At 45.4% G+C, this 26557-nt stretch overlaps 3 protein-coding genes across 4 annotated transcripts in view; 2 read left to right on the top strand and 1 right to left on the bottom strand.

Moving 5' to 3' along the window:
• The window catches only part of LOC308167371 (ATP-citrate synthase-like), a 37814-nt gene extending 25889 nt beyond the window's left edge, over positions 1-11925 (top strand). The window contains exons 15-29 of the mRNA XM_080541786.1: positions 1248-1389; positions 2923-3091; positions 3881-3985; positions 4430-4626; positions 5107-5188; positions 5290-5400; positions 5744-5871; positions 6269-6362; positions 6622-6776; positions 7186-7336; positions 7876-8019; positions 8821-8934; positions 9294-9376; positions 9558-9634; positions 10343-11925. Coding sequence (XP_080397912.1) covers positions 1248-1389; positions 2923-3091; positions 3881-3985; positions 4430-4626; positions 5107-5188; positions 5290-5400; positions 5744-5871; positions 6269-6362; positions 6622-6776; positions 7186-7336; positions 7876-8019; positions 8821-8934; positions 9294-9376; positions 9558-9634; positions 10343-10437 — 1847 coding nt within the window. The 3' untranslated portion in view covers positions 10438-11925. The remainder of the gene's footprint in view (positions 1-1247; positions 1390-2922; positions 3092-3880; positions 3986-4429; positions 4627-5106; positions 5189-5289; positions 5401-5743; positions 5872-6268; positions 6363-6621; positions 6777-7185; positions 7337-7875; positions 8020-8820; positions 8935-9293; positions 9377-9557; positions 9635-10342) is intronic.
• Positions 11926-14509: 2584 nt separating this feature from the next.
• klhl11 (kelch-like family member 11) lies at positions 14510-18245 on the top strand (the record flags this gene model as incomplete). Its single annotated transcript, XM_080542613.1, has 3 exons — positions 14510-14564; positions 14904-15342; positions 16088-18245. The coding sequence occupies 3 exons, from the start codon at positions 14510-14512 to the stop codon at positions 17670-17672; spliced, it is 2079 nt and encodes a 692-aa protein (XP_080398739.1). The 3' UTR covers positions 17673-18245.
• Positions 18246-20271: 2026 nt separating this feature from the next.
• Positions 20272-25656, bottom strand: LOC308167315 (kelch-like protein 7). 2 transcript variants are annotated; one of them, XM_080541713.1, is made up of 3 exons: positions 25510-25656; positions 24910-24984; positions 20272-21133 (listed from the first exon to the last, which is right to left on the bottom strand). In XM_080541713.1, the coding sequence occupies exon 3, from the start codon at positions 21047-21049 to the stop codon at positions 20762-20764; it is 288 nt and encodes a 95-aa protein (XP_080397839.1). In that variant the 5' UTR covers positions 21050-21133; positions 24910-24984; positions 25510-25656; the 3' UTR covers positions 20272-20761. The 2 variants fall into 2 exon arrangements, with proteins under 2 accessions (XP_080397839.1, XP_080397840.1); XM_080541714.1 differs by lacking the exons at positions 24910-24984; positions 25510-25656 and adding an exon at positions 21830-21964.
• Positions 25657-26557: the final 901 nt, after the last annotated feature.

The raw sequence follows: 26557 nt of genomic DNA, 5'->3' as shown, positions 1-26557 counted from the left end.
TGATGCTTTTTGTTCTTTCGCAACGTTCAGCCGGGTTGCGTTCAAGATTTTCTCTTAACGGTTGCAGACAGAACCTTGTAGACTGACGTGTGCTGTGTGTGTTTATTATGCATGTGGCCTTGGTTTGTCTGAAGAGCCGTGGATGCATCTCGTCAGTCACTTCAAGGGAAGGAAAATGGCACAGCACAGAGTCCACAAATGCAAGCAAAAATATTGCCGTAATCAGACCGGTAGAGAATTAAATCTGCCATTTTGACAGTAAAAATCGTATCTATAATAGATGCAGAATCTTACATTCCATGAAAGATGGTACGTCCAGTTAGTCAAATGAAAACAGTCCTGAATGCAACCATTTTTTGTCTTGAACGCAACCATGTTGTTGTTGTGGTGGTGGTGATGGTGATGGTGGTGGTGGTGGTGGTGGTGGTGTGTTTTGTTGTACCTGTGTCAACCCAATGTGTGTGCTTCCTTGTTGGATTACATAGGATCTTGTTTGTTTGTTTATTAGGATCCCCATTAGCTAATGCCATGACATTTGCTAGTCCTCTTCCTGGGGTCCCACACAAAAATCATATTTGGACAATTGGACAACATTATATACATACAGGCAATTGTTGCTTTGGAAGATATTCATTACAAATAAAGGACATGTTATATGAACGGGCTAGTCCCTCTATCTTCACTGCTGGAAGGTATTTGGAGTGGTATCTGTCATGGATACATTTGTTAGCCAAAGTCAAGGACAGACAACGCTAGTTTTCCCACTCCTCTCTCCCCAGTCAAGGATTTTTTTTCCCTCTTATTTTTTTATGTTCAATCTCACCACACAAGCTTTCATAACATTTCTCAGTTTACTTTAGAGTTCACAGTGACATTATTTGGATTAAGAGAGGACTAATTCAGACCTCTCTGAATTACAAGGTCCCTTGTATGAAATTATTAGTGCCCCCCCCCCCCCCCCTTTTGTGTTGGCTGTCAGTCACCTCTACCTCAGTGTCCTCGTCAGCTCTAAAGACAAAAAATATCCTGATTGGAATTAACAGCATACAGTCATTACCGTGTCTCTGTGGTCTGTGTGTGCGGCTCGCTCCCTCTCTTTCTCCCCAGCACGTTGCTCCACTGTTCCTAACCCCCCTGTGTGTGCTGTCTTCTCTCTCTCCACTCCTCCTCTCTACGCCTCCTCTCCACTCCTCCTCTCTACGCCTCCTCTCCACTCCTCCTCTGTTCTTCTCCCCCTCTCCCTCCAGCCAAGGCCACCACCTTGTTCAGCAGACACACCAAGTCCATCGTGTGGGGCATGCAGACGCGGGCGGTGCAGGGCATGCTGGACTTTGACTACGTGTGCTCGCGGGACGAGCCCTCGGTGGCAGCCATGGTCTACCCCTTCACGTAGGTGTTTTCCGATTGGTCGAATTTCAAATTAGTTTAAACGGATACGGCTATAAATGTACTCCAGTCTTTTTTTCCCCCCCACAGAGTCTGGTGATCCAACACAGTTAGGCACCGCTCCATGTGTAGGAAACTAAGAAATCATTCGAGCTCATTTTTTAATTCTCTGACAACATACTCTGGGAGCTTATTCCAATTGACCTATCGCTAAGCCTCGCCCCAAAATAGAAATTGTCCAATCATATCACAGCAAAAGTCACTACGGGCAGAAAACTCGGACAAACAACTCGCTAATATCTGATGGTGAAAAGCTTCTAGACAAAATATTCTTTAATATTAATATTTTTTTTTAAAAACATGCGTATTACTTGCTGTGGTAAATCAGAAATCACAAATTTGCCAACTCCCGTCATTGTAAGTCATTGAATGTCATTCAGTCACGGTCAGTCAGTCACTGTCAGTGAAGTGTTGTTTGTTTGTCAGATTTTTCAAAGGGGGCGTGGCTTAGCGATAGGTCCATTGCCCTTACCCACTACTGCTGTTTACAAATACTACCTTTGCATGTACCATCTTTTTGCACATTGCAAATACTACTTTTTGATATAGCCTATACATCTGTACATAGCCACCTTAACTGTACATAGCTCATAACTGTATATGTGTGGTGGCCTCTGAAAACCCGTCGGATGTCGCTGGCGTTCGTTTGTGGCAAAGAGCAAAAATAGATGGAAATCGCGATTTTGGCGATTTTGATATTATGTGGTATTCTAGTACTTTGAACTCCATACTACATTATGGTGAATAAACATTTTAAGAAAACAAAAGAGAAAGTACTTATTTTTATGTTTTTGTGGTGTGTAGTTTGTCTGCATCACAAGCAGAGACCGGCCGATCTGCATAGGCTCCTCCCCCGACCCGGAGGAGAAAGGAGTCGGGGGCAGCATTTATCATCTTTCACTTGTTTTGACATGATACATTAAAATGCTCATAACTTTTTTAAATAAAGGGCTATCTCAGTCATTCAACCAGTTATGAATAGCTGAGAACTTCTAATTTATGGAAATATAAAAAAATGAAAATGTCAAAATGCCACCATGTGAAGGGTTTTCCCAGGCCACCACACATATACCTCTAAACTACAGTACTTGCCATACTGTACCTATCACTGTCATGTTTGTAATATTATGTTTTATATCACTATTTGCACTTCTGGTTACATGCTGAACTGCATTTCGTTGTCTTACTGTACTCTGCAATGACAAAGTTGAATCTAATCTATTGTAGTAATAATAATAATAATAATAATAATATAATAGACTTATATAGCGCCTTTCTTGACACTCAAAGACGCTTTACAAACTGAAAAGAGCGAGTAGTAATAATAAAAAATAAACAAAAAATAAATAGAAGAAAGTATAGGGGCCTAATTAAGGTAGTGCTGGGGACACATGGGAAGGGGAGGGGGAGAGGCTTAACTGGTGAAGGCGAGCTTGAAGAGGTGATACAGTAATAATGATGTGGTTGTGTTCTCAGCGGGGACCACAAGCAGAAGTTCTACTGGGGCCATAAGGAGATCCTGGTGCCTGTGTACAAGAACATGGCGGACGCCATGAAGAAGCACCCGGAGGTGGACGTGCTCATCAGCTTCGCCTCGCTCCGCTCCGCCTTCGACAGCACCATAGAGACCATGCAGTACCCACAGGTAAGGGTCGTACTAGTGACAGCACCATGGAGACCATGCAGTACCCACAGGTAAGGGTCGTACTAGTGACAGCACCATGGAGACCATGCAGTACCCACAGGTAAGGGTCGTACTAGTGACAGCACCATGGAGACCATGCAGTACCCACAGGTAAGGGTCGTGCGGGCCACATAGCCACCAGGCTGCACCTGAGACTCAACCATGAGCCACGTACAGTAGACCTAGGATGTGTTTTTGTGGTCACTTCAGTTTACGTTGCAGGGTTCCCACGGGTACTTGAAATCCTTGAAAGTTTGTGAATTTGAGAAAACGAAATCAAGGTCTTAAATGTTTTTGAAAATAGACGTGGGTCATTGCAAGTGCTTGAATTTGAGGGAATTGAGTCTTGAAAGTCCTTGAAAGGTGCTTGAAAGGTGCTTGAATTTGATGTTTCAGAAGGTGTGGGAACCCTGTCTTTGGATAAAACTAGAATACTATGACACTACGACACTATGGGCTGGAGACCAGTCTTTGACCAAACAGGGATCATGTCAGTAGATGCCCTACTCTGTTAACCCTCTCCCCCTCCTCTTCCCATGTGTCCCCAGCACTACCTTAATTAGGCCCCTATACTTTCTTTTGTTTATTTTTTGTTTATTTTTATTATTACTACTCAATCTTTTCAGTTTTTAAGCGTCTTTAAATGTCTAGAGAAGCGCTATATAAGTCTAATTTATTATTATTATTATTATTATTATTATTACTCACCGTTCTCCAAATACATTTTGTGATAACGTGTTGTTCCTCCAGATCCGCACTATCGCCATCATAGCTGAGGGCATCCCCGAAGCCCAGACCAGGAAGCTCATCAAGAGGGCGGATGAGAAGGGAGTCACTATCATCGGCCCAGCCACGGTACGTTGTGTGTGTCTGTGTGTCTGTGTGTGTGTGTCCGTGTGTCCGTGTGTGTGCGTCTCTGTTATTTAAGTATTAATCCAAGATGGCGGACTTACCAACATTGTGACGATTTGTCACGATTTAGAGTAACCGAACAACACGAGCTTTAATCCTCTTTTAATCCTAATAATTCATCGTATTTATATAGTGCTTTTCCAGGGCTCAAAGACGCTGACAATATGGGAAAAACAGAAAACACAGAAACAACAAGCAACAGATAACATGAGCACATAGAACACAGAGTTAACGAACAGGGAACAATTGACACAGCAATGTCCAGGGGGGGAGGGGGGTGGCAGGGTTAGGAGAGGTGGTTAGGGGTAGGGGAGGTTGTATGTGTGGAAGAACAGGTAGATTTTCAGGTGGGATTTAAAAGTGTTTGTGCCCCCTCTGCCCCCCCAGGTGGGCGGCATCAAGCCGGGCTGCTTCAAGATCGGGAACACGGGGGGCATGCTGGACAACATCCTGGCCTCCAAGCTGTACCGGCCCGGCAGCGTGGCCTACGTGTCCCGCTCCGGAGGCATGTCCAACGAGCTCAACAACATCATCAACCGCACCACCGACGGTGTCTACGAGGGCGTGGCCATCGGAGGGGACAAGTAAGGAGGGGGAGGAGGGGGAGGGGTCGAGTGAGGAGGGGGAGGGGACAAGTGAGGAGGGGGAGGAGTCTTATGAGGAGGGGAGGGGACATGTGAGGAGGGGGACGGGACAATAGACATGCGTTGGCTCAGTAGGGGAAAAGCCAGCCCTGTTTAATGCTTGTATTGGGTTCAGATCTGATAACAGATTTCTTATAAACAAAGGTTTATCACGTTTCCTTGTTTGCAACCTGTATGATCATGTTTTTACATCGAAAAAGATATGCTATTCCCAAAAAGTTTACCCTAAGGAGTGCCTTTGAGTTTTTGCAACTTGGCCAATTTAATTCATTTCTTTACTCATCTAATTGCATCGAAGCATTGCCGTCTAAAGTTTATCCCCTTGAATTCGCACTTCATATGCTTTGTTAAGAAGATGTAGTTTTATTGGCTGCAAAGTTATCGATGAGTCTGAATAAGGTTGTTGTCCTTGCTGTGTAGGTACCCAGGCTCTACGTTCATGGACCACGTGATCCGCTACCAGGATACACCGGGGGTGAAGGTGATCGTGGTGCTGGGAGAGGTGAGGACGACCTGCTGTCTGAATTCACTTTCCATTGAAACACAGGAGGTTTCAGACACACTGTAATTCTCCTCTCTCTCCCCCCGTCTTCTGTCCCGTAGATCGGAGGCACGGAGGAGTATAACATCTGCCGGGGGATCCAGGAGGGCCGGATCACCAAGCCGGTGGTGTGCTGGTGTATAGGGACCTGCGCCACCATGTTCACCTCAGAGGTCAGTGGAACGTCAGGCTGGGAGCCGTGCCTAGAGAGAATGGGCGGCTGGTGCAGGAGGTAGAGCCGCCGTCTAATGATCGCAAGGTTGGCAGATCGGCGGTTCGAAGCCCGGCTGGCCACATGTCGAAGTGTCATGTCGAAGTGTCCTTGGGCAAGACACCAAACCCCAAATTGCTCCCAGTGAGCGGGCCGGCGCCTTGCATGGTAGCTTGCCACCATTGGTGAATGGGTGAATGAGAGGCCGTTGTAAAGCGCTTTGGATAAAGGAGCTATATAAGTGCAGTCCATTTACCACTGTAGTCTGAAGGTGTGTAATTGATCCGTGTTGCTGCCCCCTACAGGTTCAGTTCGGCCATGCGGGCGCCTGCGCCAACCAGGCCTCGGAGACGGCCGTGGCCAAGAACCAGGCCCTGATGGAGGCCGGGGCCTTCGTACCCAAGACCTTCGACGAGCTGGGGGACCTCATCAAGTGAGTCCCTCCAGAGACACATCCATCCACTGCAGATCAGGGCCCTCCTTTTTAACCACAACAGGACCTCCACCAACTCTTCACCAGTACCACTCTGTATTCAGGGTTCCCACGGGTCCTTGAAATCCTTGAAAGTTTGTGAATTTGAGAAAAAGAAATCAAGGTCTTAAAAGTTTTTGAAAATAGACATGGGTCATTGAAAGAATATATATGAAATTGATATGATATTGAATATATATATTCAAAAAATGTTTTACTTAGCTCGTCAACTAGTTGAGTCTTGAAGGTCCTTGAAAGGTGCTTGAATTTGATGTTTCAGAAGGTGTGGGAACCCTGGTAGTCACTCAGTGTGCCTGTTGATAACACGCGTGTTCTGTTTACCCCCGGGACCCGACAGGTCCGTGTACGATGAGCTGGTGGCCAACGGAACCATCGTTCCCGCCCAGGAGGTGCCCCCCCCGACAGTGCCAATGGATTACTCCTGGGCCAGGGTGAGAGGAACCACTACCAGTACCACTACCAGTACCACCACCATCTCAGAGTCTAGCAGTCTAATGAACATAGTAGAGGATTTGTTCAGAATTGGTGTCTATATGAATGTCTTAATTCTACATTCACACAATGTATTAATTTATTGAGTGGCAGGAAATGTAGGATTATTTCAGTCGTTTAATTTCCCTTAAGTAGAACTTAAGTACTTTCTTACTGTATGTATGCTAATTTGTCTCTCTGTCTGTCTGTCTCCTCCAGGAGCTCGGTCTGATCCGCAAGCCGGCGTCCTTCATGACGAGCATCTGTGACGAGCGCGGCCAGGAGCTGATCTACGCCGGCATGCCCATCACCGAAGTGTTCAAGGAGGAGATGGGCCTGGGCGGGGTGCTGGGCCTGCTCTGGTTCCAACGCAGGTCAGAGGTCAACCCCCTACTAGGCCTGGAACACAAATTTTTTTTTCTAGACAATTAATTGTCTCAGAAATAATTGTCGTTGACAATTATAATTGTCACTGACCCTCAAATTGCTCCAAATGAGCGGGGCCGGCGCCTTGCATGGTAGCTTGCCGCCATTGGTGTGTGAATGTGTGTGTGAATGGGTGAATGAGAGGCCGTTGTAAAGCTCCTTGGAATAAGGCGCTATAGAAGTGTAATCCATTTACCATTTTTCTTGGAAACGTGGATGGGTTAACTGGCCTGGTCCTGCGTGCTCATGACTAATACATCCCCCCTATGAGTTTAGTCTGTTTTGAAACGGGGTAAGGGGGAAGGAGAGAGAGCTACGGGATGTGTCTGACCCCTGGTCCGCGGTGGTGTGTTCCAGGTTGCCTAAGTACGCCTGCCAGTTCATAGAGATGTGCCTGATGGTGACAGCGGACCACGGGCCCGCCGTGTCCGGGGCCCACAACACCATCGTCTGCGCCCGCGCCGGCAAGGACCTCATCTCCAGCCTGACGTCTGGCCTGCTCACCATCGTAAGAACACATTGTCTCTCTCTCTCTCTCTCTCTCACACGCACACACACACTCACACTCACACTCTAGTCTGCAACAAGTGTTTTGTTGCAGATTACCATGTCTCCAAATCTGCATTCGGTGTTAAGAAACATCACTTAATATTAATACGTTTTAATGTCTGATTAATTTGGACAGACGAACCTCTCTGTTCCGTGGAGAACGTTCCTGAGGTTTAACGGTGTCGTTGTCTTTCCGAGGTTTAACACTAGAACAGCCATGAGGGGTCATTTCAGGACCCTCCTTTCATGACTTTTCCTAGATATGTGCGTTCTACCACCCAGTATCCTTACTTTTTTTTTTTACATCAAAATCACATCAGGATAAGCTAGTATATGGGTATTTAGCCGTTTTTCTGTGTAGGAAGCAGGCTAATTTACAAACTGCCAACTAGTGGTCGTTGTGTGTAAATAGCAGCTTGAGCATTGTAAAGAGGGGGTCGTTTAGTGGGTAAAAAGGGCACTGCTGTTCTAGTGTTAACGTTGTGGTTGTCTCTCCAGGGGGACCGCTTCGGAGGGGCGTTGGACGCGGCCGCCAAGCAGTTCAGCAAGGCCTTCGACAGCAGCCTGCTGCCCATGGAGTTCGTCAACAAGATGAAGAAGGACGGCAAGCTCATCATGGGCATCGGCCACAGGGTCAAGTCTGTAAGTGCAGCTCATCATGGGCATCGGCCACAGGGTCAAGTCTGTAAGTGTCGGCCACTAGATTAGACAGGGTTCCCACGGGTCCTTGAAATCCTTGACAGTTTGTGAATTTGAGAAAAAGAAATCAAGGTCATAAAGGTTTTTGAAAATAGACATGGGTCATTGAAAGTGCTTGAATTCCCCTCTCTCTCTCTCTCTAAAAAAACTATATATATTCAAAAATGTCAACTAGTTCTGTCTCAAACTATGCCGTGTTTGGTCCTTGAATTTGAGGGAATTGAGTCTTGAAAGTCCTTGAAAGGTGCTTGAAAGGTGCTTGAGTTTGATGTTTCAGAAGGTGTGGGAACCCTGAAGGAAGGAAGGGAACCCTGGTTAGATTAGATTAAACTTTGTCATTGGCAGAGTGCAAGTAGAACGACTGCGAAGCGCAGTTTGACATCTAACCAGATGCAAAAGCCATAAATGTGTAGACAGTCACAGTGCATGGTGGGGCAGTATCATACGGTATTATAGTGAGGATAAGTAAATGAATAAACAGTCAGTATACGTGCAATGAATATGAATGTGGGTATGTTGAATGTGGGTATGTTGGATGTGGGTTGGATGTGGGTATGTGGATGGAGTGATGGAGTGATGGAGTGATGGAGTGTTGGAGTGTTGGAGTGATGGAGTCATGGAGTGATGGAGTGATGGAGTGTTGGAGTGATGGAGTGTTGGAGTGATGGAGTCATGGAGTGATGGAGTGATGATATCCCCACAGGTGAGTGATGTTAACTCAGCGGTGTCGCTCTGCACTTTCAGATCAATAACCCAGACATGCGGGTGCAGATCCTGAAGGACTACGTGAAGCAGAACTTCCCTTCCACCTGCCTACTGGACTACGCTCTGGACGTGGAGAAGATCACCACCTCAAAGGTACCCCGCCTCCCCCCGCCCATCCAGTTGGAACCATTTCTATATCGTCACACAAGTGTTAGACCTGTTCATGGGAAATAGGGCTTGTCTTTTCTTGATTTTTCCGTCGTGGCCTGGGGTGGTCCAGTGGTCTAGCACCGTGGTCTACAGTGCACACATATAACCATGTCGGCAGGGGTTCGAATCCGGCCCATGCCCTGCTGACATGCCCTCTCCTCTCCCTTCTTCTCCTTACTTTCCTGTCTGTCTTCACTCTATCTGTCCAATAAAATAAAAAACTGCCCACTCATATAACTTTTAAAAAGTACTGTTGGGTCATTTTCAGTCTCTGATGTCTGGTGTGTTCCATCCCCTCTCAGAAACCAAACCTGATACTCAACGTGGACGGGTTAATCGGGGTGGCCTTCGTAGACCTCCTTAGGACCTGTGGCGGATTCACACGGTAGGGCGCCCTCTAGAGACAGAGTCCGGTAGTTCCACTAACGTCAGTGCAAATCTCTAATTGATGACTTTGCTGTCTGCTGATCTATTCGTTCTGGTTCTATAGCATATTGGGAAGAACACAGTAATTAGTGAGCGGCGGTTTATTCTTGTTACCGTTTTATTTTTTTCTGTTACCGTAGAGACGAAGCGGACGAGTTTGTGGAGATCGGCGCGCTGAACGGGATCTTCGTGCTGGGCAGGAGTATGGGCTTCATCGGTGAGTACCGTCCGGCTGGAGTAGTCATGGCGACATTGAATTGGGGGGCTCGGTGGCGTAGCACGTTAAGGCGGCAGACATGTAATCAATCGCAGGATCCCCGGTTCGATTCCGGCCGTCGACATATCCTGCATGTCATCCCTTCTCTCTCTCTCTCTCACCCATCTTTCCTGTAAATGTCTACTGTCTCTATCCAAATAAAGCAGAAATTCCCTAAAAACATATTATAAACAGGGGTCCTTGAAATCCTTGAAGGTTTGTGAATTTGAGAAAAAGAAATCAAGGTCTTAAAAGTTTTTGAAAATAGACATGGGTTATTGAAAGTGCTTGAATTCCCCTCTCTCTCTCTCTCTCTCTCTCTCTCTCTCTCTCTCTCTCTCTCTCTCTCTCTCTCTCTCTGTAAAACAAATATATAAAAAAATATTTTACTTAGCTCGTCAACTAGTTCTGTCTCAAACTATGCCGTGTTGGGTCCTTGATTTTGAGGGAATTGAGTCTTGAAAGTCTTTGAAAGGTGCTTGAATTTGGTGTTTCAGAAGGTGTGGGAACCCTGTTAAAAAAAAGAAGTAAATGCAAAGAATTCATTTGAACAGGTCTGTCCAGCCAGGCAGGGCATTGGAGGCATCTGATTGGTCGGTACTGTACTGGGGAGAAACATGAATGAGAAAAAGACAGTCATCAACTTAACCCTCTGCCTCCCATGCCTAGGTCACTACCTGGACCAGAAGAGACTAAAACAGGGCCTGTACCGCCACCCGTGGGACGACATCTCTTACGTGCTTCCTGAACACATGTCCATGTAACCGTGACAACCGTGACAACGGACGTCCACGCCTCTGGATGTTAGTGTGACAGGCAGCACTTCACCTACCCCCTCCCCCCCCCTCTCTCCTCTCCTCCCTCATTCACGACACAATGCCTTGGGGATGTTTTCCAGAAAGTGTGATTTCGGGTGGAGGGACACGGGAAGAAGGGAGCGTTTTTGTGTTTGTTTTTATCTGTTAGGTTTACTTACTTGGGGGGGAAAAAAAGGAGAACCATTACTTTTTTCTTTTTTTTCGTTGTACAAGTTATTTAAGTAGGTTGAGATGTAAGTTATTGAATTGTGAACAAAAGAAAGAGCCAAACCAATGCAAGCTGCAGATGTGGTCACCCTAGGTTGATTAGGTACTGGATTTGACCCCTGTTGCACCATGGGGGATTCACCCTATTGGCTGGTAACAAGGGAGGGAAGCGCAGCACAATGTTTACCATGTCATCTGTGTTGTGGAGTCTGATTGGTTCATCTCATACTCACTTATAACCATGATTTATGTTCATCTTCTAGCACAACTACGTCTTCAACCACTTCCTGTCTCTTACTGTACTAAACTAGCACAACACACACGTGGTTTAGTTAGCCTTTCCCCTGCTTTAGGCCTCTAGATGTGCAGTTGAAGCACTGCTGACTTTAGCAATACACTAAACAGTAGCTCAAGCCTGCAGATGGAGAAGTAACGGTAGGCTGTAAACTTGCAAACTAAAAAAAACCTTAATGACGTACATAAACCAAAGTGAAATTAGAAAACGATTGGATGTGGTTGTATGTATCCACGTTCAATCAAGTGCGAGTCCTGGACCCCCCTTTTTCCAAAGTTTGATGGTCTACTAGGGAGTATATCGTGTGGCTGTATATAATAGAAGTATGGCTGAATTAATTAGCTGAATTTTAAACGTGTCCCTTTGCCACTGCCTTTCCCAACCTTCCCTCTCTAGTTGGAGGGTGGTTTACTTCTAAAATATTAGCACCTACTGTCATATTTTTGCTGATTTAGGTTTCATTACAATTTAGACTGTGGGGTTTTATAACGAATGGGAATAAACGAGGAAAAAAGGAGTAAGCCCTGTAAACGTAGGATGGTTTAAATGCTTTATAAATGTGCCCTGTGAGTCTTAAATGCACCTTTTGTGAGGGACCATGAAGGCTCTTGTGTTTTATCTTAAGAGAATAGTGTGATTCGCCCGTACGACTTCACTACTACTACTACTGCTGATGATGATGATGATGATGATGTGTGGCTTCTGTCATTGATCGGTTTTACTTTCTGTGACAAAGACTAATGTCACACGACGCCGTCGTGTCACCACCTGCGCCAGAGCAGCGGCCGCCGTGTTTGTTCTCTGTTTGTTCTCTGCTCTGTTTTATTTAATTGTGAAAATGGTATGTTTGTTTCTGCATTGTTTTGTTTTTTTAATATATGCCCAGATACTGTTATATTGTAGTATAATAAAGAACTTCTTGGTTAACTTTTCATTGTGGCTGTTATTGAAGTATAATGTTTTTTTGGGGGGGGGCGGGGGTTGAGGCATTTTTTCTGATCAGTAAAACACTCTTGGAGAGTTCAATGGAATGGTGAATTCTCTAGTGTCTTCCCTCTCTTCCCAACTCAGACTCCAGGAAGAGTTTTTCCACGACGACTGCTAGTGGCCCCTGGCCTGAGCTAGATTACGCCTCCTGCTAGAACTGGTGAGTTGATTATTCACTTCGAAATAAGGCTTCTGCTAAATGCCAAAATTGTACAAATGTAAACATACCTGGGGGTATTCCATCAAAATGTCGCTAAAGGGAAATTCAGGGTTATTTTGTTAAATCTTGTCTCATGAGACTTTATCAAAAATAAGCCAGGATTTTCTTTTAGCGGCGTTGATGGAATACCCCCCTGGGCTTTGTCAAATCAAAAAGCCTCATCCCCGGTTGGCCACATCTCCTACCAACGTCTCACCAACGACCAGTGAAAATGGCGAAGACAGCAGACGATATACAAAATATCCCCAACAAATTACAGATTTTACAACGTATCATTCATTTAAAACAGGGAGCTAGTCCCGTCTCCCCCCCTCCTCAACAAGGAGAATGTTCTCTGTGGACAGACGGAACAATGAGAACATTCAAGCCCCTTTATGTGACTGGTAATGCGATGAGAGTGGCTCCATGCGGCGTGCTGCTGTGTGCTCAGGCCTGGTGTCGTGTCAACACTTGTTCTGCGTGGCCGTGCTGAGTGCTGTACCCATGCAGTAGAGGACAAGTCCAAGCTTACCTCCAGAGTGTCCAGGTTGTCTTTTATTCTCATGGACCCACCGATCATCTGCCCCCTCTGCATGCCCCCCCCGCCCCCCCTTCCCTTGGCCCCTGGGAAGGTGAGACTCAAACAGAACTCCCACTTTGGCTGTCAGAGGGCCTGGGGAGGGGCAGAGGTCACGCAGAGGGCAGATGATTGGGTCCATGGGGATAAAGAAAGCCTGCTACCACTGTCTCTAACACCCTACCCCAACATGGCCCCTCTCCTATTGACACTACGGTACCCTGTAGTACACGTGGTTGTGTGGAGCTGGTAGCTATTTTATTTTTTCTTCAGCTCTGTGTTTTCCTAAGAGCATAAGAGAACAGAACAATAATGACACTGATCAAAAAGCTTCTTTTTTTTCTTCTTCCTGTCATTCCCCAGTTATTGATGCGTTCGAAGATAGGATAGCATAGGAAGGAATGAGACTTTATTGAAGTCATAGCTTACAAGCAAAAATATCTACCTATATCTAAATATCTATCTGGTATATCATTGGTTGGGACTGGGACAGACTGGGACCACTGGTATATCATTGGTTGGGACAGGGACAGACTGGGACCACTGGTATATCATTGGTTGGAACTGGGACAGACTGAGACCACTGGTATATCATTAGTTGGGACAGCCACAATAAAGGAGTTGGTCTAGAAGGCATTAACATGCAAACACTACAAGGAACCTGCTGTGGCTAATCAAACTATGGTGCTGTTATACACACATTGTACAATTGGCTTGTGGCCCCAAATTGGACCTTGTCTGCTTCCATGTTGGAAAATGTGTCTGCTGCATGTTGCTATAACCAGGATATGGATGTACAACGTCTGGTATGAGAGTGAAGGTACATGGTCTAGACTAGAATGAAGGTATGGATTGCCATCAATCATTGGAATAGCTGCCCCCTCTGCATACGCCAATCCAATAGCAGGTCCTTATTCAAATACCATTTAAGAATTCACTCCTTAAGCAGCTGATCAATAGTCCAGTGTTAGTCAGGGGTAGCGTCTTGTTCTTGTATCCTCATGATGGCCCCGAGAATAATTCATGAGACTAATCCTGAGACTAAGTCATCCTAACCCAACCTCTACCAATTGGGTAAACAGAGTCAGAAATGAATGTACAGCAGAATTAAGGTTTGAGGAGATTTGAATGAAGCTTTCTTTCTTAATATAACAGAATTAGAGGTGAACATGTGATGAACATAATGTAACACATGTGACGTTGGATATTTACAGTCATGTGAAAAAGACACCCCATGAAAACCGTTGTCTTTTTCAACATATTTAAACATATGGACATTTGATCTTCATTTGAACAATATTGAGAGATGGAGGTAATATAACTAAACAAATAAAACAGCAAAAATATTTTAAAGATTATTTTGTAAAATGTATTTAACGTATTTAGGCCTACATTAAATGAGCCAATTCAAATATAAGTACTTTGAGCTGCAACGTTTGCAGGAAAAGTGCTATACAAATAAAGGTTGTTATTATTATGATGATAATTATGATGATGATGATGATGATTATTATTATTATTATTCCGTGTCGATCGTGGAACAGCGCTTCCTCATTCTGAACGCACCCCTAATCTGGTCTGCGCTACGTCACACTTCCTACTGAGCGCCTGTCTCCGACTACGCATGTCCATTCTGGAGCGTTTGTTTACTTGTGTCGCATGTGATTGTGACGGCAGAACCAAACCAAAGCTGATAAGGAACATTATTCTGAAATTGATCCCAACAACAACCAGAACCACTGCTGCCCGGGACATGGCAGCCGCAGCACCGAACCCGGAGGAGGCGAACCGAGGAGGCGGCGGCGGCAGTGGGACCAGCAATATGACAACCCTCGGGTACATAAGGTTCAGAGATAGGAAATGTTAGGATATGTATAGCATAGCATAGAGTACAGCACAGTGTTTTATTTGTATAGTATAGTATAGTGGATAGTGGATATAGCCTTTATTTATGTAAACCAGCTCTTTTCCCTTCTTGTTTTTAGTATTTTAGCACCAGGGGAGCCCCCCCTCCCAAATTTCGTTGTATGGTACCTGTACTATATTAATGACAATAAAGACCATTCATTCATTCATTCATTCATTCATTCATTCATTCAGCAGCACACCCGGAGGGACCAGCAGCACACCCGGAGGTACACCCGGAGGGACCAGCGCCCTGGCGGGGGACGGGGACTCGGAGGAGGCCTTTGAGGAGTTCACCTCTCAGACCCACTGCGCGGAGCTGTCCCGCCGGCAGAACGAGCAGAGGAAGGCCGGCTTGTTCTGCGACGTGACGTTGGCCTTCAGCAGCGGGACAAGAGGATCAGATCAGAGGGTCCAGAGTTGTGATGAGAGGGTCCAGAGTTGTGTCACATGTGAGTGCTCTGCCCACCGCTCGGTGCTGGCCGCGGCCACGGACTACTTCACGCCGCTGCTGGGAGGCCAGTTCTCCGAGTCTCTGACCGGCCGGGTGGACCTGAGAGAGTGGAGCTCTGAAACGGGGCCCGATCCAGAGACGGTGGAGAGCGTTATACAGTTCATGTACACGGGGGAAATACGAGTCAGCACTGCCAATGTTCACGAAGTACTGGAACTTGCTGACAGGTAAGTAACCTGATTGTCATTATCATATTGTGACGTTAGAATGATAAGGTTCTATCTCCGTTTAGGGCAGTTCAGAGATATTGAGCGTCAAAGTTTTTGCATTCCATTACGTTCTGTGAGATGGAATCTTTGTTTTTTTTATGAATTACTAACTCAAAAATGTCAACATTTTAAAAATAACACCACACAGGCATTAATAAACACCTAATGGATCAGATTATGTAAAAAACTCAATTTTGACAAAAATGGAGATAGAACCTTATAATTCTAACGTCACAATATGCTGCGGCACAACTCGAACCTTGAAACGGCAGCAGCATTTAAACTAAACGCCGTTTATTTATTATCTCTACGCGTCATCATCTGCATTGCCTACATAGCCTGAATAACACGCACAGTTTCGTTATTAATAGTGTTTAATTGTATTTGTGCGCGGGCTCTCATATAAGGATATTATTATTATAAACGGAATAAACCCGGAAGACGTTTCAACATGCCCAACCCACTCCGTAATGTACGTTGCTTCCATGGACTGATCGGGATTTTAAGAGATATGCGTCTGCCTTGTTGTTTTTCAAAATTCTAATATAATTTGAAATAATTATAGACTATTCATTTCAACCACCACTGGGGTCAAACTGGAACGCCACGCGTAGCCTATTGTTTATTTGGGGGGAGGGAGGGGGGGGTATTAGCTGTGTCCTGTGATTGTGTGATGTTTCAATGATGTTGTTGACTGTTTCAGGTTCCTACTGGTGCAGCTGAAGGACTTCTGTGGTGAGTTCCTGAAGAAGAAGCTGAGCCTGACCAACTGCGTGGCGGTTCACAGCCTGGCTCACATGTACACGCTGGACCAGCTGGCCCTGCGCGCCGCCGACATGATCCGACGCAACTTTCACAAGGTCATCCAGGACGAGGAGTTCTACACGCTCCCCTTCCACCTGGTGAGGGACTGGCTGTCCGACGGCGAGATCACCGTGGACTCCGAGGAGGTGCTCTTCGACGCCATCGTCAAGTGGGTGCAGCGGAACAGCGAGGAGAGAGAGAAGTACTTCGAGGAGCTCTTCCGGCTTCTCCGGCTGCCTCAGATCATGCCCACCTACCTGACGCGGGTGGTGAAGAAGGAGCCCCTGGTGATCAACAACGCCGCCTGCCTGCAGCTGGTGTTCGACGCCGTGGAGGGGCACGCCATCCGCTTCGAGAACCTCAAGTCGGCCGACTTGGAGTTCTGGGCCTCCTACATGGCGGCCTTCCAGCCCCGCTTCGGACAGAACATGGACGTGATCATGGTGGTGGGCGGCGTGTCGGAGGGGGGCGACTACCTGAGCGAGTGCGTGGGCTACTTCGTGTACGAGGACCGCTGGGTCAACCTGCCGCACATCCACAACCACCTGGACGGCCACGCCATCGCGGCCACGGACTCCCACGTCTACGTGGCGGGCTCCATGGAGCCGGGCTTCGCCAAGACGGTGGAGCGCTACAACCCCAACCGCAACGTCTGGGAGCAGGTGAGCAACCTGACCACGCGCAAGCACTCCTTCGGCCTCACCTGCATCAAGAACATCCTCTACAGCGTCGGCGGCCACGGCAACTTCAGCCCGGGCTTCAAGGACGTGAGCGTGTACGAGCCCGAGCAGGACAAGTGGCACAACCTGGAGTCGGCGCCCAAGATCCTGCGCGACGTGAAGGTGGTGAGCGTGGAGGACCGCTACATGTACGTGACGGCCCGCACGCCCGTGGACATCGACAACGAGGACGGCCTGAAGACGGTCACCACGCGCTACGACACGGAGAGCCGCCAGTGGCAGGAGGTGGACTCCCTGCCGCTCATCGACAACTACTGCCTCTTCCAGATGGCCGTGGCGCCCACCAACTTCTACCACACGGCCTCCTGCTGCCCCAAGAGCTACCCGGTGGCGGACGAGGAGGCGCGGCAGAAGATCAGCGCCCGCATCTCGGACGACATCCTGGAGAGCCTGCCGCCGGAGGTGACCAGCGTGGAGGGCGCCGCCATCTGCTACCTGGGCGAGGACGTCTTCGTGGTGGGCGGCTGGAAGAACAGCGACGACGTGGACAAGCAGTACCGCAAGGAGGCGTACCGCTACTGCGCCGAGAGGAAGCGCTGGATGCTGCTGCCGCCCATGCCGCAGCCGCGCTGCCGCGCCACCGCCTGCCACGTGCGCATCCCGTACCGCTTCCTCTACGGCTGCCAGCGCTACCCCATGCCTCAGAACCTGGCGCGGCAGCGGGACCGCATGCAGCAGATGCAGCAGCTGCACCGCCGCACGCTCACCCTGCGCAGGCAGCTGCAGTCGCAGATCGAGTGCTGAGGTGATCGTCGTCGTCGACGTCGTCTCTCTCTGCCGGGGGTTCAGCGTTTTTCGCGTTCATTGCTAGCTAGCAACTGTCCTGCTGAATATTGGGTTTGTTCATTTTTTGCCTCATATATAACGTCTTACAAGTTGTGTAGGTGAGGGATTCTAAAACTGGCTCAGGTTATATCTATTATGTATATACTCCAGACAATGGTACATCATGTCAAAATTACATATTTATGTAATTTAAACCATGTATCCTTTTCCAGAATGATACGATTTACTTTTAGCCTTACTTTTTTGCCTTATCTTTAAGCCTCTGTGGGTACACAGAGTTGCAGAATCAAGATTTTCCAAATTGAGTTTATAAATGACATCAACTCACACTTGCTACTATGACGACCTCCGTGACCACCTTTATGCACTTGAGAAGAACATACCGGCGGTGTATGTAGTCATTGTAGCTTTAGCCCAGACAACAGATAAGGTGATCTTAAAGATTTAGCTCAGTCTTAATCTACATTTCTTTCGCTGTCGAGAACAAAGCTTTATTTATTATGACTCCCTTCCCTTGCTTCATCTCTTTGTTTTGCACTATTTAGGCCTACATCTCATAGGGCCGGTTTCACAGACAAGGCTTAAGCCTAATCCTAGACTAAAAAACATCTTCAATGGAGATTTTACATTGAAAGTGTGATTTAGTCCAGGACTAGGCTTAAGCCTTGTCTCTGAAACCGGCCCATAATGTTTCTATTTAGGCCTACATCTCATAATGTTTCTATTTAGGCCTACATCTCATAATGTTTCTATTTAGGCCTGCATCTCATAATGTTTCTATTTAGGCCTACATCTCATAATGTTTCTATTTAGGCCTACATCTCATAATGTTTTGTATAATAACATGTCTAATTGAATGTGAATGTTGAAAAGGGATTAACAACACATCACATATGTGTGTTTGTGTTGTTTCAGTTTGCGCTGCAGAGAAGAGGAGAGGACTAAAAAGCACTTAGCCTAAATTTGAATATTTCCCTCCTTTTTCTCTCAGTAAAGTGCATTTAATCATATTTATTTACAGTAATTTCATATGAATATGTTCTTATGATTCAACGCAGAGGCGTTGTTAGGATCTTGAAACATTGGGGGCTTAGCCCAGTCCACTTTTCATCGCCGGGCGGGGATGGTGGGGGGTGTTAGCTGAGTTTTTGAGGAGTGGGGACTTGCAATGGCGATGCGGTAGATGGCATAACATTCCTATATTGTAACATCCTCACTCTAACTTGATAACTCTTGAATAGGCGTATGCACATTTGCTTTGCTTGGGAATCAAACTGGCCAGTTTAGCTTTACATTCCACTGTACAGTACAGGGCCCGCAAAGCATAATCCTCAAACCGTTTTTTGGTGCACAAATAGAATTGTATCCTCCCCACTTAATTAGAATTTCATGAATTCCTCATTCATTATAATGATATGGCCCCGCTGTCTCAGAGGAAGACATATATAGCACAGGTCCTGGAGTAACACCCAGTCCTAGTCCTAACTCTGGATGTTCCTGGTTTAGACAACTCTTCAGACTACCACTGCACCCAGATGTTATCGCCATAGCAACGACAGCGTTGGCCAATGCAGTCGATCCGGAAGCAAATCTATGTCATGTAACATACTCGTACCCTACAAAATGCGTAGAAATCTTCATGACACATAATTAGAAACTGTCCTCTGGTGATATTTAATGACCAGTTTTTTTTTTTTTAATGACTCACAGTGTTTTGTTTTCTAATTTCTTACAGTTGTGATGAAACCTTTATTAGCATTCCAATAGCACAATAGCATTTGTGTGCTTACCGCTTACCACCACCTATCCTTGCTTTGGTATTGTGTGTTGATGAGAAGAATTTCAGGTAGCTTTGTAACTTCCGAAAACGTTGATTCTGTCAGAAAACAAAAAACTCGAATCTTTGGTCTAAACTCAATCAGTGCTTTGTGACAATGTTCAGGTAATTTTGTCTATTTCCTGTGCTTATTGAGGTATGCTGTGACTGTGCATCCTTGAGATTTATTAAGCTCTGTAAAAACCATTGTCACTGGTTGTCTGGTGCAATGCGTGTACATTCCTCAACACCATTTTTGATTAAAGTACCTCACAATCATTTTGATGTAAATAAATAAGTTAACATTGCTGTTGATTCAGATCATACTATCCATGTGAAATCATGCACATCTTGAATAGTTATTTAGATTTGAGTGAAACCCCAGAAGGAGGTAAACATCTGTACTGATTGTTATGATGTTAATATTGGAATTTCATTGTCTTGGTGAGTCGGTTACCAAGTCCAAAGCAGTCAATCCTCCTTTATTCATATAATAGTTGTTCCTCTTGCATTTAAATACAGAGAGATTTGTGTCTACTGTAGATATTCATTCCCATTGCATTCACTCTTGTACAGTAGGCCTAGTTTGAAAGTGTAAAGACATTTTGATTTCCGTATATTTGCTGTAAAAGCACAACAAATTCTGAGTATACAATTATTTGCAATAAATATATATTTCATGACTAACTACACCTGATACACCTGTCATCTGTAAAAAAAAAAAAAAAAGTGTGATGCATGATATTCTACAACCCAAATCTGATGTTTTACATGAAAACCACTTAATAAGTATTATGTCCTGAGCAGCTCAGATATATATATATTTCATAGTATTTATTCTATCTCCGATGGCTGAAAAGTTGTGGGTATTTTTTACCAAATCCAAAAGTTATTATCAAGAGGATGTACGTTTGAAGGAGACCTGGGAGGAAGGTAGGATATGGTCAGGGCCGGCCTAAGGCATACAGACTAAGCGGTTGCTTAGGGCCACAACCACTAGAGGGCGCCACACTTTAAACACCTTGTTCAAATGCGCAAGTTTGATGCTTTTATAGTTGAAAATGTTGACTTAAATAGTTATTTAACTTCTCATATGTTATGTATGTTCATCTAGCCCCCCCCGGTTGATTAAACACCCGGCAATCGAAAACTCCAACCCCCCCCGGGGGGGCAAATTCAAATTCTTGCTTAGGGTCACAAAAGTCCTAGGGCCGGCCCTGGATATGGTTGATCATGCAGGTAGTTGGCAGCTGAGGACTTCTGTCTCCTTCACTCCCTCTGGGTGAGACGGCGGGGGGTCGCGGGGGACAGCGTACTGCGCCACGTTGGGTAGGCCGTGCACCACGCAGCAGCCGAGGGCACTTTGGAACGTCGCCATGTCGTGGGCGTCAGACCATTCGTCTGTCTTTTCGTCGTAGAACTCCACGTTGGTGGTGGTGCCCGAACCGTTGTAACCCCCCACCACGAAGAGCAGGTCGTCCAACACCTCTATGCCAAAGTTGCTGCGTGGGTTGAACATAGTGGGCAAGATGCGTCAGCTGTTGGTCAGGGGGTTGTAGACCTCGGCAGTCTTAAGACGGTTGGCACCGTCAAAGCCACCAACCTAGGAGAGAATAAACTAAACTGGTTGGTTGGTTGGTTGGTTGGTTGGGTATTATGGCAAATTTGAGCTAAATAGTGAAGTCATTCCAGTTTCACAATGACAACCATGTGAGTTTGATGCCAAATTCATTTCAAAACTGTTTAGTTTAACATTAACATTTAACAATTAGTTTGAAAAACAAATGATAACAATTCTTCAAATATTTAACAGCATGATATAATAAATCTTAATTCACCCGACATCACTTTAAATGTTAAAAATGTAAGTGAAGGTCATGTAAGACCTGAAGAAAGCCTCTAAATGTAACTGACTTTTACAATATTGAGGTGACTGTCTTATAGATGCATCCATCTGTTCAAGAGGTACAGTTTTCCACTGCAGTCATTGAAGAACCAAGCGCCATCCTCCCCAAGGTCATCCTCCCCAAGGTCATCCACCCCAAGCTCATCACCTCTACGCTTCAAGTGCATTTTATATTGTCCCTTTTTAATATTCTGAATTACGCTTTCTCTGTGACATCTGAGAATGACTGATGTACTTTGATTATAGGGACCAAAACATAAATCACATTCCAAGAGGGGGGGGCCTTTCTTAAAGGCACAGCCAGGGGTAGCCAGTAGCCAGGGGTATTAAACACATGTACTGCTCTGACATGATCCAACTTGTGTTTGTTGAATGTAGTTACGCCTCACGTACGACATAGAGCTGGCCGTGGAAAGCAATGACACCGAGACCACTGCGTTGACTTCCCATGGGCTCGATCATGGTCCACTGGTTGGCCTTTGGACAGTAGCTCTCTGCATTGGACAAGCACTCGTTCCCACTGAAGCCTCCACAGATGTACACCTGGATGCCAGAGGAGCCCGGGGGCCTCATTCATAAAACGTGCTTAGATCAAATTTTGATCTTACCCGTGTCGTACGTAGAAAACCACGTCAACGTAGTGATTTATACAATTTCAACGTGAGTCAATTTGATCGTGGAAACGATCGTAGCTCGACGTCGAGTATTCAACTTGCTTACGCACATTACCTACTGGTTATGCGGAGTTATTACAGGCATGTGAGCCGCACTGGAAAAACGTTGCCTACTGTAATTCATGCGAAGTTTAAGTGGCTCGTAATAACATTAACGATGTTGTTACCAGCCGAGAAAATGGGTTAAATTCAAGATTTAGAGGGAACTAATGTTTATGATTGTATTTCAGTCTTTCTTTATATCCCTCCGGAGCTGTCTATCTCTCTTCAACATGCCTATGCCTTGCCCGGCCACGCGCTAAATGATACTGGATTTCGAGTTGAGTCGGGATGAGGGGGAATGGCACCCCCCCTGAAATAAAAACAGTCCAAATCATCCCCCTTCTAAAACTGCCATCCCCCCTTTCCATCCCTTATGTCATTTTATCAATGAACGTGGTATTACTGCCCTCTCCCGCTTCCAGACGCACGCCTACCCTATAATATAGTATTAACGCCCTGTGATAGCGGCTCAAATAGCGGCTGAATGAAGCCAAGTGCTATAATATCATATAATACAGACAGTATATAATATTGTCAGTATTGTCTGTCTGTATTATATTATATTATAGCACTTGGCTTCATTCAGCCGCTATAATTGAGCCTCTATCACAGGGCGTTAATACAAACCTCATTCACCTGCGTTCAATTCCAAGTATGTTTGGTATTTATAGAAGGAAGCACGTACGCAACTTTAAACCATCTCAGCCCGTTTTATAAATAATGCTTACGTCCGTTTAGAAAAATGTGCTTACGTGAAAGTCAAAGATGACGTTCAAGTACTTTTTTATGAATGAGGCCCCTGGTGATTCACACATCCCTATGCATCCACGTGATACGTACCTTTGTCCATAGCGTTTTTCTTAGAAATGGAACAGGGGATTCAACTTCAATGGTCACACAGCTTAAGACTTGTAGGATTAGTTTGCAGAATATACTATATATAATATATAGTATATACAGTATATCTCAAAAGTGAGTACACCCTTTAGATTTTTGCAAATATTCTGTTATATCCTTTCAGGGGATAACATTATCCTACTGAAACTTTGATATAACTTAAAGTAGTCAGTGTGCTGCTTGAATAACAGTATAGATTCATTGTCCTTTGAAAATTACTCAGTACACAGCTGTTAATGTCTAAACAGCTGGCAACAAAAGTGAGTACACCCCATAGTGAACATGTCCTAATTGTGCCCAATGATGTTGTTTTCCCACCCTGGTGTCATGTGACCCGTTAGTGTTACAAGGATTCAGGTGTAAATGATAAGCAGGGCTGTTAAATTTGGTGTTTTGGGCACAATTCTCTCTGAATGCTGGACAACATGGCACCTCATGGCAAGGAACTCTCTGAGCGGCTGAAAAAAAGGATTATTGCGCTTCACAAAGATGGCCTTGGCTATAAGAAGATTGCCAACACCCTGAAAATGAGTTGCAGCACAGTGGCTAAGATCATACAGCGGTTTTCCAGGACAGGTTCCACTCGGAACAGGCCTCGCCAGGGTCGACCAAAGAAGTTGAGTCCACGTGCTCAGCGTCATATCCAGAGGTTGGTTTCCAAAAATAGACGTGCGAGTGCTTCCAGCATTGCTGCAGAGGTTGAAGAAGTGGGACGTCAGCCTGTCAGTGCCCAGACCATACGCCGCACACTGCATCAGATCAGTTTGTATGGCCGTTGCCCCAGACAGAAGCCTCTTCTGAAACCGATGCATAAGAAAGCCCGCAAACAGTTTGCTGAAGACAATGAATCCAAGAACATGAGTTACTGGAACCATGTCCTGTGGTCTGATGAGACCAAAATAAACCTGTTTGGGTCAGATGGTGTCCGGCGTGTGTGGCGGCACCCTGGTGAGGAGTACCAAGACAAATGTGTTTTGCCTACAGTCAAGCATGGTGGTGGCAGCATCATGGTCTGGGGCTGCATGAGTGCTGCCGGCACTGGGGAGCTGCATTTCATTGAGGGACACATGAATTCCAATATATACTGTGACATCCTGCAGCAGAGCATGATCCCCTCTCTTCGGAAACTGGGCCGTAGGGCAGTTTTCCAACATGATAATGACCCTAAACACACCTCCAAGATGACAACGGCCTTGCTGAAGAAGCTGAAGGTTAAGGTGATGGACTGGCCAAGTATGTCTCCAGACCTAAACCCAATTGAGCACATGTGGGGCATCCTCAAGAGGAAGGTGGAGGAGTGCAAGGTGTCCAACATCCGTGGGCTCCGTGATGTAGGAGTGGAGGAGTGGAAGAAGATTCCAGAAGCAACCTGTGCAGCTCTGGTGAATTCCATGCCCAGGAGGGTTAAAGCCGTGCTAGATAACAATGGTGGTCACACAAAATATTGACACATTGGGCACAATTTAGACATGTTCACTATGGGGTGTACTCACTTTTGTTGCCAGCTGTTTAGACATTAACAGCTGTGTACTGAGTAATTTTCAATGGACAATAAATCTATACTGTTATTCAAGCAGCACACTGACTACTTTAAGTTATATCAAAGCTTCATTAAGATAGTGTTATCCCCTGAAAGGATATGACAGAATATTTGCAAAAATCTAAAGGGTGTACTCACTTTTGAGATATACTGTTAGCATATTCTTAATTCCTTGAGAGAGGCAAAGACTGACACCAAATGACAGACAAGAACTGCAGCTGTTGTATGTCAGGTCATGTGGATTTGGATTAATTAACTAAAAGGCATGGAGACATCAGTAGAGGGGTGGGAGGAGTGGACAGAACAGAAAACCATCTGACCTCATGCTTGGTCAGCTGGTGCCAGATTGCCAGGGCCGTCCGCACCGGCGTAGATATCCAGGGGATGTGGTATATCTGGGTACAGAACCGGGGAGAGAAGATTAACTTGGATTACCAGAGAAAGAGCTATTATAGCACCCAGTTCCTGAAGTTGGATAGCAAAGGAAAAATTGAATTCTTAGGATAACCGTTACTTCAGTATCCTGTAAATTGTGAATAAACTCACTAGGATAGTCAAACTGAGCAGAGAGAGAGAGAGAGAGAGAGAGAGAGAGAGAGAGAGAGAGAGAGAGAGAGAGAGAGGGAGAGACACAGACAGAGACAGAGACAGAGACAGAGACAGAGAGAGAGAGAGAGAGAGAGAGAGAGAGAGAGAGAGAGAGAATAGTTCTGATTAAACATGTAGGTTTAAATAGAGACATGTATTCGGTGTCACTGGTCAGTGTGCACCTGGACCAATTGCCTGAAGGTGTGATATAATGACCATGTCAAATAAATAAATGTGTTGAGATTATTTGTGAAATACACTAAGGCCAATGCATGAACAGAAGTATGGATCTCTAGCTGTCAGGAAAGGCTAAAAACGAGCAAAACACTCACCATGTTGAGGCGTACAAGAGAAACAAGTGGCTGAAACAGAGGATAGATATGCCTCACATGTAAACAGAGGATAGATGTGCCTCACATGTAAAGACATGAAGGACAGACTACGACAGAGAAGGATGATGGATCTATCTGGCAGTAGGAGACGTGGTTAGCAGTTAGCTTGGTAGCCAGTGTTTACACTGAGCAGGGGAATGGTGTTGCTGCGGCACTACTCCCCCACTGGAGAAACAAATAACTACATTCTGGTTCCGGAGGCACTTTTCCCCCCTAGGCAAATAGTGTACTGTAGTTGAATAAATGTATTTGGCAAACAGAAAAAAAGCAACAAATGACATTCAATACCACAATGTAAAACGGATCTAGCTCTATAGAAATACTTTATTTAAAAAAACAAAAACTCAGCATGGTAGGCTACTAGATTACTTTCTGGATAACACAAACATGGACTTAGACTCTTAGATCACCTTTTGAAGTTAACTAGAAGCAAAATGATTGCCATTTTCATTTTCCCCCCGATTAATTAGCATAATATGCTAATTGATCAAATTGCCCAACATGCAACTTTTAGCAACCAAGTTGAATTTCATCCACTAGGCCTATAGATGACATTTCAATCCTAAAAGTTCATAAGAATCACCATTTCTGGGTCCAAGAAATTCCCAGTGGACTATCAGCAAACATGTTCAAGTCAAGACTAAAAACTCTAAATATGAACTACTATAAACTACTAAATATTGCCTTTAAATGACTAAATGATTAAATGATGATTATATAATGATTAAACCTACCGAACCTTAACATTTACTTTCTGGCTGCCCAACTTACCCAGATTAGGCAGTGGTTCTCTAGCTCATCTAGCGCATGGTCAAGACTGGAATCTTATGACATTCTTCCATATGAACTGAGATACCTGGCTGCCTTATATTGGTTTACAACAGGTTTAAAAAAATCACAAATAATCCTATTATTATTAACAGTTTACTAATGGAAGAACTCCCATAAACGTATGGGTCACAAGGAACACCTTTCGCCCTATACTCCT

Source organism: Nansenia antarctica (genome assembly GCF_963989245.1).
Source record: "Nansenia antarctica genome assembly, chromosome: 11".
Taxonomy (NCBI): domain Eukaryota; kingdom Metazoa; phylum Chordata; class Actinopteri; order Argentiniformes; family Microstomatidae; genus Nansenia; species Nansenia antarctica.
This window is presented reverse-complemented; position numbering and strand designations above follow the sequence as displayed.

Bases quoted from the DNA above. Each gene is read 5' to 3' on its own strand.
- LOC308167315 (XM_080541713.1), bottom strand. From the start codon at position 21,049: ATGTTCAACCCACGCAGCAACTTTGGCATAGAGGTGTTGGACGACCTG.